Raw genomic sequence first — 10,155 nt, 5'->3', positions numbered from 1 at the left:
TTTATTAAGTTGTAAACAAGTATGTAAAAAATCATTAAAAAATTTAAAATTTTAAGCATAATTAAACAAATTTTTATAAGGACAATCCATCAAATTTTTTTATAAAGACTAAAAACGAAATTCCATATATTTATAGAGACTTAAAAATTTAATTAACCTTGTTTATAAAATGCGAAATAAATTTTCGTCCAATAAGAAAGTCAACGTAAACAAATGTTGGAGAGTGTCATAAACATGCGGTTTAGTTCAGTTCACCCACCGCAAGATTGTAGTAATTAGTTCCACGCGCGTAAGTACCACACAGTGATGACACGCGCAATCTTCTCGTAAGCGAAACTGAAACTGAAATTGTAAGTGTCAATCAATACACATCATCTTCGTGAACCATCAACGCAAACAATGTCGCAATGAATCCCTCAATCACTCCTTCAATCTCAACGCCTTCATCATCTTCTTCTTCCGCCACCTCCTGGTTTTCCGGAATCGTTCGAGTTCGCCGTACCGATTTGAAAATGCCAAGTAACTCCTCCGCAACCGTTTCTGCCTCCGCTGATGTCACCGGCCCCGTCGTTAGTAAAAATAAAATTCGAGGTGTTCTTTTCAAATACGGTCCCAATCCTATTCAGGTCCGTTACTTAATTTATTTTTTTCAATTTTTTATTCGATCTGATTTAATTGTAGCTTCAATTATTTACTTGATTTTTTTGAATTGATTTCACTTTCGACGCTGATCATGTGTATTAAGATTAGTATAAGGCATTTTCGACGTGATCTGAAACAATTCTAAAACAGTTTAAATTTTAGAAATCACTCTGAATGTTATGGAGATTGTATTGGAGTTGTAATTGCATTGTTCTTTTGTTAATCTAATGCCTGCGTTGCTCGTGCTCGGTCTCTATCTAGGTGTCATTGCATCTTCCCTATGAAGCATTGGTACAGACACTACACCGACACTGACATGGAAGTGATTGAAATGTAATCACATATGTTGGTGTCGTGTTTGTGTTAGACACTGAACATTGTTCTCTATTGCTTCTTCACTTTTTGAATCCTCTTTTCCCCTTTATGTTTGCAGTGAAACGGTTTTGTGATAAATTGTTTTATTTGCAGGTTGCATTCAAAAGTGGTGATTTCAAACGGCAAGTTATTTTTATTGGTGGATTGACTGATGGATTTCTTGCTACTGCGTAAGTTCAATATTTGATCATTTCTTACATTGAATATAGTTTAAAATATTTTTTTTACTGTATAAACAAGAGAAAATGTGAATTTTCCAAGCATGTGAATTCTTAGTATAAACCTTCAAATTTATCATGCCAATGAATCTATAATTATAAGCACATTATTACTCAGCAAGTATCAGAAGAAATATAAGCCGCTGTAATGCATTTGGTGCACGAGCTTTGTTATAGTCTTTTGAGCTTATTGTTAGTATAATCCTTCAGGAGAAAAAAAAAAACTTACTTATGATGGCCTATAGAATTGTGGCCTGCTTCTCAACTCCTTCCGTGTCTCAAATTCTCTTCATTGGTCTCTGTTTCATTCTCAACTTTAGTTTGGTTTTCTATGGAAGCAAAATCCTCTGTTCTTGTTATGTGTGTTTCAAACATCAAATTCTTCTCTTTAGGATCAAAACATAAGTCCCAATGTCCTTATAGGAGTTTAGTTATTGCTTTGCTTAAGACCTTATTTTCTGTTTTTAAATCTTTTGATGATGGACATGATTGAATTAAAGAATAAGAGATAAAAAAGTTTAACTAAATAAAATGCTGGTTTTAAGCATGCAAAAGCGTCCTTGCAAAACATCTTGTTGATTGTTACCTTTTTACCAGTTCTTATTTAGTTTATTCCCACTGCATTAACTTAAAAAAAAAACAATATGTTAATGACTAACTAATAGAGTAACAAACTAACAATTGATACTGGTTTGTAGTGATAGAAACAACAGATCAACTCATAAGATTAAACTAGCCTGTAGATACTAGCCTGTTGATACTGGTTATTGTTTCTACGGACTCATATTATTGTTTCTACGGACACTAACAATAACTCTCCATGATTCCCTCATTCCTCTTGCCGTCTCATATAACGGATGGATCATTAAGATTCCTCTCCCTACAGATGCAGTAACCATATTCTAGCTCACTAAATAAATTACTCTCTTGACCCGACTCTATTTCTTCTAGAATATGCCTAGGCATCTTATCAAAAACAAGTTAAGTTTTTTTTTTCTTCTTTTCTTTCCAGCATTTAAAAATCTACGTCTTTGAAAGAATAAAGTGACTGTGAAACACTATACACATATCATTCTTTGTAAATTTCGAATTTATTGTTTTAACTTTTATAGGTACAGCTTAAATTTAAATAACAACTACCTTCTATTCTACTTGGTGTTGATAGCTTATTGTTAAATTGATGTATGATTTTTTTCTCTTCATTTGAAGTTAAAATTACAAGAAGTTAGTATGATTATAAATTTATTTATATTAATAGAGTCTCTGTAATGGTCCTTGCACTGTTCCATTTTTTTAAGCTTTGTATCTTGATATGAACCTTAGACGAGTTTCGTTCTAATGTCTATTTTCTCTTCTTGTAGATATTTAGAACCTCTGGCAATTGCTCTGGACCGCGAGAATTGGTCACTAGTTCAATTTCTCATGTCATCTTCTTATAGTGGATATGGCATCTCCAGCTTGCAACAGGTAATCAAATAAATTATAATTCCAGGTGTGCTGTTGCTATTAAGTGTTGCAAATTTTCCAGTTTGTTGCTTATTAATTTGATGCGTTATGAGCTCAGAAGCAAGCTTTTGATTTACATGATTGATATTAAAATATGAAGAGTAAGCCTCCAGTGAAATCTGAAATGCCTTTTTACCTTAGCATGGCGTACATAGTATTTGCACAACATGACCTTGCCAAGGTTAATATAAAGCAAATGTTGGTCTTGGTGATTACATTAGGTTTTTGTGATAGAGGACTCGGATGTTTGTTTAGGAGACCAAAACAATGCTTGGGATATTATATGTGAGTTACTTGAGGGATTAGCTCTCAGCCTTATAACTTTTAGGGAAATGTTAACAAGTGCCCTTGGGGCACTTGTTAAGAAGTTTAAAAAGGAAATTTTATCTTGGGAATTATGTATTCAACACATTGAAAGTTTAAAAAGTAACTTTATCTACATTTTTTTTGAAAGGAGGTAACTTTATCTACATAAAACTTGTAAATTATTTCTATATTTGAATCCTTAACTAGTGCCCTAAGGTCATTGGTTGACAAGACCCTAACTTTTATTTAACTTGGAACATAGTTGAATGACTGGAATCCCTTCATTTCAGGGATTAAACGAACTATTTATTGCAAGAATCCAGAATTTCCTAAAATTCTACTCCCTCCGTCTCACAATAATTGTCTCTTTACCATTTTTTTCTTTTTCTCAAAATAATTTACTTTATAATACCAATGCAGCATTTATTATTTTTTACCATTATTATACCCTTATTTATTGAATCTCATCCAATTAAACTACTCCAATAACTACAATTAATAAGGGTGTTTTAGTAAATGATACTAATTTTACCATCAAAATCAACACAATTAATCATTTCTTTAATAATCGTGCATAAACCTTAAACGACTATTATTTAGAGACGGAGGGAGTATATTTCTATATTCATGTTCAATTATCGATTCAGGTCAGAATTATTCTCAACGACAATTAAAGACAACATTTTTTACTTTTTGATCAAATTTATATAAATAATTTATTCTACTATTAAACAGTTAAACTAGAGACCTTCAGCATTATCACAACCAACAGTGTGATAATGACCTTCAGCATTATCACAACCAACAGTGTATTCAAAATGTAGTCATTTTTTTTATTATAGAAAAGTAGCTATTTTGATAAATATCATAAATTAAGTATCCGGATAACCCAGGACCATAATTTAGTGACCGTAAACTAAAGAATTTAGCCACTTTTATATTTTGAAACCGCAAATGTTAGCATTTTATTGAAGGGGGCCTGGTAAAAAGGGACAAGTAAATTTCTTAAAATTTAAAGAGTTCTATATATACCTCTCAAGGTCTCAGGTTCGATTCTCCCCGGTGCCGATCCGGTGGGCTAGTTTGGCATCTTAAAAAAAAAAGAGTTCTATATATAAGTATGGAGTTAGTGTACTTGAAATACATTACCTCAATGTCATGGCCATTTAAGACCTCGATTCTCAAGCCTTAATGTGCTCTTTTTTCATCCTCAGGTTTAAGTGAAAAGTGCAAAATTATAATTTCCATCTGATTGATGAGAATATAATTAATTATCTTGATGACTGAGTTTGCAATTGCTTGTTAATGTTGAAGGATGCTAAGGATCTGGATCAGCTTATTAATTATTTAATTAACAAAGAAGATTCTGAAGGTGTGGCATTACTTGGGCATAGTACTGGTTGTCAGGTTATATTTTATTCCATTAAAATGATGAACCATACTTCCACTCACTCTCTTGCTACTAATGTTTTCTGAGAAAGTTAAATAAACTTTTCTTGTTTTGATCATTTCTCCAGGATATTGTGCATTACATGCGCACAAACTTTGCTTGCTCTCGAGCTGTTCGTGCTGCCATCTTGCAGGTACTTGTTGATAGTAGATCAGTTTACGAACTCTTTTACATAGAACCAAGTAATCCTAGAGTAATTCTTTTGGCGAGGCACTTCTTCCCTTAGGTGTCGAGTGCTCTTCTGACACAACCTGATTTACTCCTTTACATGCAAAGTACTCAATTCAAATAAGATATTATGAAGAAATTTTGCTTTATCCAATCATCAAAAAGTATGTTAGATGAATAATGAACCTGAAGAGTGTCTAACACAAAAAGTGAAATCTTAAATAAACTAATATTTTAGAAAAATGCAAATTACCTTCAACTAAATATCCTATCGAAGATATGTTTACACACTATGAAACATATAAGATAAGATTCCTTAGAACAAGGAAAGGTGTCAGTAACTTAAATGAGAAGATATAAAATGAGTAATAGGTGTAATGTGTTTTAATTCATTGATAAAATGAAAAAAGTGAATCCCACGCTAGATGAGAGGTATATTGACAGACAGTTGGAAAGAGTAATTTTTCCCTTCAAAATTTGTGTTTTCTCATTCCTCTCTATTTGATATAGACTATAAAAGAGTTCAATAGAGGTTCCACATCAGTTTTTTTCCTTCCTCGTTTTCTCTACGACTCTACGCAGTCAAACTGGAGTAAATGCTGTATTTGTTTCTTCACTCAACGATTTTCCTCTCATTTTCTTTCAAAGCAAGTGGAGGGTGAAGGAACAATTGCAATTGATTATTGTGAAACATACACATTCTTTAACATAGCGTGACAGACAAAATATATCTGAAACTTGAAGCGCAAAAAGAAAATAATTAATACCCCCTCGATCCTAAATTATAAGTCGCTTGAAAGAAAAAATTGTCCCAAATTATAAGTCGCTTTACAATACCAATGAAACATAATGTTACTTTTCCTACTATACCCTTAACTATTTATTATTATCTCTTCTTTCAATTTTTTAATTTATCTTTCCCATATCATTTATTAAGAACAATTTTGTAAAACCACCCTTAATATCTCTTTCCCATACAAAATTAATTACATTTCTTAACACGTGTGAAATGTCCAAAAAGTCAGATAATTTGGGACGGGGGAGTACCATTCAAGTGTGTTGAAGAACAGATAACCCCCTCAATTTGCATTAAACCACTTATATCGCAATTCGCATTGATATATGTATTTAAGAATGGTTCTGATTCTGAAAACCGGCCCGCTATTAGATTGTTAAAAGTTGTCCCTAGAACTGGCAAACTAGTGAACACGCTCAAATCGGATAGTTGGTTTAAGGTCGGAGGTCAATGTTGTCATACTTTTTTCACCTGTTGTATCAACTCCGGCATACGAAGATGTCTTCTGGTTGCATAGGAAATACCTTTTTTCTATTGAAGTATTAATGTAAATATAATATTAGATATTAAAGTATAGTGATATTATTCAGGGAGTATATGATATATCTAAAATAGCTATAATAAATTTTATTAGTTACACCGTAGAAAGGTTTGCTATCTGTTTTTATTTATATTTAAAGTTGTAGTATTTTTAACATTAATAAAATAATATTCCATTACAAAAATAAAAAATGTTAAATTTATATTTATTGAGATTAATGTATTGGTATGATGAATGGTATTGCATGTCTATGTGCTAATTAGTTGGACCACGGTTATGCCATCAAATTGCAAGCTAGTCTCTCAACCAATTTAATGACCTGCCCGGTTTTTCAGAATCCTGCATAAGTGTGGATCAGTTACTACTACTAACATACTTAATTTGGTTTTCTAACGTCTGTATAATTTTAAATTTTGAAGTCAAAGGATTGAAATGTTGGATTCTAGTGTTACCCAAACCAAAATCAAATAGTAGATGCTTAGTTTGTTCAATGTCAATATATAATTTGTTATAGTGTCTGTTCTCTCTCACTGAAAACTTTGTTTTCTATTCTGTTTAACTGTGCAGGCTCCGGTCAGTGATAGGGAATATCAATCTACACTCCCTCAGACAGCTGCTATGATTGACTTGGCTGCTAAAATGATAAGCGAAGGCCGAGGTTCAGAGATAATGCCAAGGGAAGCAGATCCTTGTGCCCCAATTACTGCATATAGGTGAGTGTACATAAATAATGTAGCAGTACAAATGCTGAGATTTCCAAATATGTGTAATCTTGGTTTTCTTTTAGAAACTGATGATGCCCTGTTTTAAAAAAAACAATAATGTTACTCAATTATCAGTCTGAAATGGTTGTATTTATATAGATAAATTCATAGTTTTGCTAGGTCCACATAATCTCTTTGGCACTGCAATCATTATTATCATGTACTGACATTTTTCGAAGATTAGTGCATTTCTAAAAGCGGGCACCTGCAGCCTTAACACATGTCAAATAAGGACTGCCTATTTCCTACATTTGGACATGCATAAGTAAGAATTACCTTTAAGCATAAACAATTTCAAGTTTTATATGCCTCTGATAATTCACAAGTATGATTGTTTTTTATTTATTCATCATACTTTGAATTATATTCTAGCCAAACCTAATTTACTTGTATAAGTTGGTCCCTTCCAATAATGGTGTTGGTAAACCCAAGTATCCTTCCTTCTGGTTTGCATGCCAATTGCAAAAGCCTCAAATTTTACTCTTGACTTTCTTGGGATTCCTCTACTGCTAAATCTGGACGATGACAGCCTTCCAAATAAATTAGTGCTATACTGCTATAATGTTTATCTGTACAAGGTTTCAAGTTGTTAGATATTACTCTCAATTTAGTTGCATCAGTTGTCCAATAGACTGCTTGTCCCCTATTAAGTAATCTGTCTTTTTATTTACACCTATTATTTCCTCTTCTTTACCTTTCTCTCCTTGGTGGAGTAATACCAAATGTCCAACTTGTTGATCCGTGAGAACTATTCACTGTTTATTAGTATCCACATTGATTTGATACCGAAGAAAAGGTATTGTTGTCTCATGTTATTTCTCTTTTCCTAACTAGCAGTTTCTTATGCAGGTATCACTCCCTTTGTGCATATAATGGTGACGATGACTTGTTCAGCTCCGACCTGAGTGATGATCAATTGAAGATGAGACTCGGACATATGTCTAGCACACATTGCCAGGTGTGCATATATCCATCTAACATAATTATTCTTTTTTTATTTTTTCCTCCTATAAAACTTTTGGCCATGAAAAACCTTGGCTAGGTGCATAAATGTCCTTTCTTCTTTCTCCTCTATGTAGAAGGTATACCGTAATGTTCTTTTGAAATGTAATTTGGCAACATAAGGAGGCATAAATTGCAAGCTAAAAGAGAGCTTAAAGTTGTTTACCATCTAATCATCAATAAGAGCTCATTATTGGTCTAAATGATGCTAAACGTTGGTGCCTTCGTAGTGAAATGATGTCCTTGTGATCATTTTCATTATGTAAAAATGTTAAAACAACAACAAAATTCTTCTCCCAATAAATGGAGTCGGTTACACCGATCAACAAAACATTATAATGTCATGTAAAATGTTAAGTCCTACTGCAACAAAATTAAATCTTGGTATGCCTTGGTATTTTGCAGGTTATATTTTCAATGGCTGATGAGTATGTGCCAGATTACGTTGATAAGAAAGCATTAGTTGAGCGGTAAATTCTCTATTTCTATTTGGTGCTTTTTGTTATGCATTAACCGCAGTTTGAGAGGAGTGATCACATATGATGGTCACTGGTCATTGAATACGTGCAGATTATGCAGAGCAATGGGAGGTGCAGAGAAAGTAGAGATTGAATATGGAAACCACTCCCTTTCTAACAGAGTTGAAGAAGCTGTCAATGCCATTATTGATTTCTTGAAAAGAGAGGGACCCAAGGGCTGGGACGACCCATGGAGTTAATTTAGGTGTCTATCAATTTTTTCCCTCCTTTTTTGGTTGCCATTATAGTTTTTTTTCCTATTCGCCAATATTTATTTTCGATTGCTTATTTATCTATCGTTTTTTATTGTCTGGGTTGTTATTGCAGCCTTATTTTTTGTTGATATAATAGACGGTAGTATAAATTATGTTTAAGGAAAAAATTTGTATATTATTTTGATTAATTCATCGATATCGTGGCATGTGTCTGGATCCTTTCTCACATGCAGCAGTCAGTCTCCAGCATATTGCCTAAGAGAGAGAAAAAAAAAGAGATAGAAAGGATAAAAGTTGGGATGCAGAGAGATTTTCTAGAGTATAATTTCGGCCATCTACGTGTTTTATTTTCTCTGAAATTCTCATTTTCACGGCCATCTACTGCTGTAATATACTCAAAATTGTTACGACACATCCTCTCTGTCTCTCTCTCAAATTATTTTCTTTCAGTTTTTTCTCACATTCTCTCTCTTGGAGATGATGGTGATTCATTCACATATCCTTACACTTTCATAATCTCACAAGAACGTGCATCACCATTAAACGCGACATATACATATATATATATATATATATATATATATATATATATATCTAATTCAAGCAGAGTGCAATTTAATTTTTGATGAAGTTCTAAAGTCACCTTTCTTCCATATCAGCTACATAATATTTAATTTACTCCTACATACTATTTGTCTATTTTCATAGAAATAGGAAGTGCGTAATGTCACGGAAACAATCGGTCACCACCCGCCATATATGTTTTATCTGTGATGTTCCGGCGAGAGTAAACGGACAAGCTCCACTGTCGTTTTTGATGCAACAAACAAAAAAGAAACAGATGTGAAAATGGGTGTGGTACATACGGTGCATGTTACGTGGTCACATTCCTATCAACCAGGCTTGGCCAGTTCAATTATTCCGAATGACATAATAAATAAATGCCCCACCTGTCTCCCATACTTTATCTTTTACTATGATCATTCAGCAAAGCTAGCTAGTTCAAGTTTCAAATTTCAATCAATTTCACAGTTCATACTTCACCGTATTTATGTCGGTGTCGGTGAGGTGTACTGTAGAGTGCAACGCCAACAAGGGTCATTCGACGCTCACACTTCAACTTTAATTTATGCACCACAGATGAAGGGCCCTATCGTCGTCATATCGGCCTATTTTTGGGTTGAAAATGAAAATTGTGTTCATTGATTAGAAAACTGGATTAGTTTAATTTTGTGTTCATTGATTAGAAAACTGTATTAGTTTAATTTTAATGAATTGTTAACCAAAACTCTATCTCACGTTATTTAATAAAATGTAACTACTTTAATATATCTGATTTTTAAAAAGGAGATATAATAAGATACCATCAAACAACGAAGTTATTCATAAAAAAATCTTTGTGAACAGAGGTCTATAAATCTTAGTTTATTGTCTGTCTAATTTATAAATCAATCGTTTTCGTTAATTATTTTTATTATTTCATGGTTAGCCAAGGACTACTAGTACAAGACAGAGGTCAATGAAAACTCGCAAGAAACCGCGGTGAATCTTTGTCCTTGAATTTCGGATTTATTACTGCTAAACTAATCATGTTAAATACTCACAACTTGCATACCAACCACAACAACAAGAGTAAGTAAATACTAATAAGGGG

General features: G+C 33.0%; 1 protein-coding gene across 1 annotated transcript; it reads left to right on the top strand.

The window, feature by feature from the left end:
* The first annotated feature begins 351 nt into the window (after positions 1–351).
* On the top strand, positions 352–8,707 carry LOC146902427 (alpha/beta-Hydrolases superfamily protein). Its single transcript, XM_085732527.1, has 9 exons — positions 352–626; positions 1,111–1,187; positions 2,597–2,702; positions 4,362–4,454; positions 4,565–4,630; positions 6,570–6,715; positions 7,616–7,724; positions 8,174–8,238; positions 8,339–8,707. The coding sequence occupies exons 1-9, from the start codon at positions 408–410 to the stop codon at positions 8,484–8,486; spliced, it is 1,029 nt and encodes a 342-aa protein (XP_085588653.1). The 5' UTR covers positions 352–407; the 3' UTR covers positions 8,487–8,707.
* Positions 8,708–10,155: the final 1,448 nt, after the last annotated feature.

The sequence above is a fragment of the Medicago sativa genome, chromosome 8, assembly GCF_051527215.1.
Source record: "Medicago sativa cultivar Bolivia chromosome 8, Bolivia_mono, whole genome shotgun sequence".
In the NCBI taxonomy this organism is placed as follows: domain Eukaryota; kingdom Viridiplantae; phylum Streptophyta; class Magnoliopsida; order Fabales; family Fabaceae; genus Medicago; species Medicago sativa.
This window is presented reverse-complemented; position numbering and strand designations above follow the sequence as displayed.

Excerpts from the sequence above, each read along its gene's own strand:
- LOC146902427 (XM_085732527.1), top strand. The coding sequence starts at position 408 with ATGAATCCCTCAATCACTCCTTCAATCTCAACGCCTTCATCATCTTCT. Across the intron at positions 4,455-4,564 it reads GGCATAGTACTGGTTGTCAG|GATATTGTGCATTACATGCG; the intron begins GTTATATTTTAT and ends TCATTTCTCCAG. Across the intron at positions 7,725-8,173 it reads TGTCTAGCACACATTGCCAG|GTTATATTTTCAATGGCTGA; the intron begins GTGTGCATATAT and ends GGTATTTTGCAG.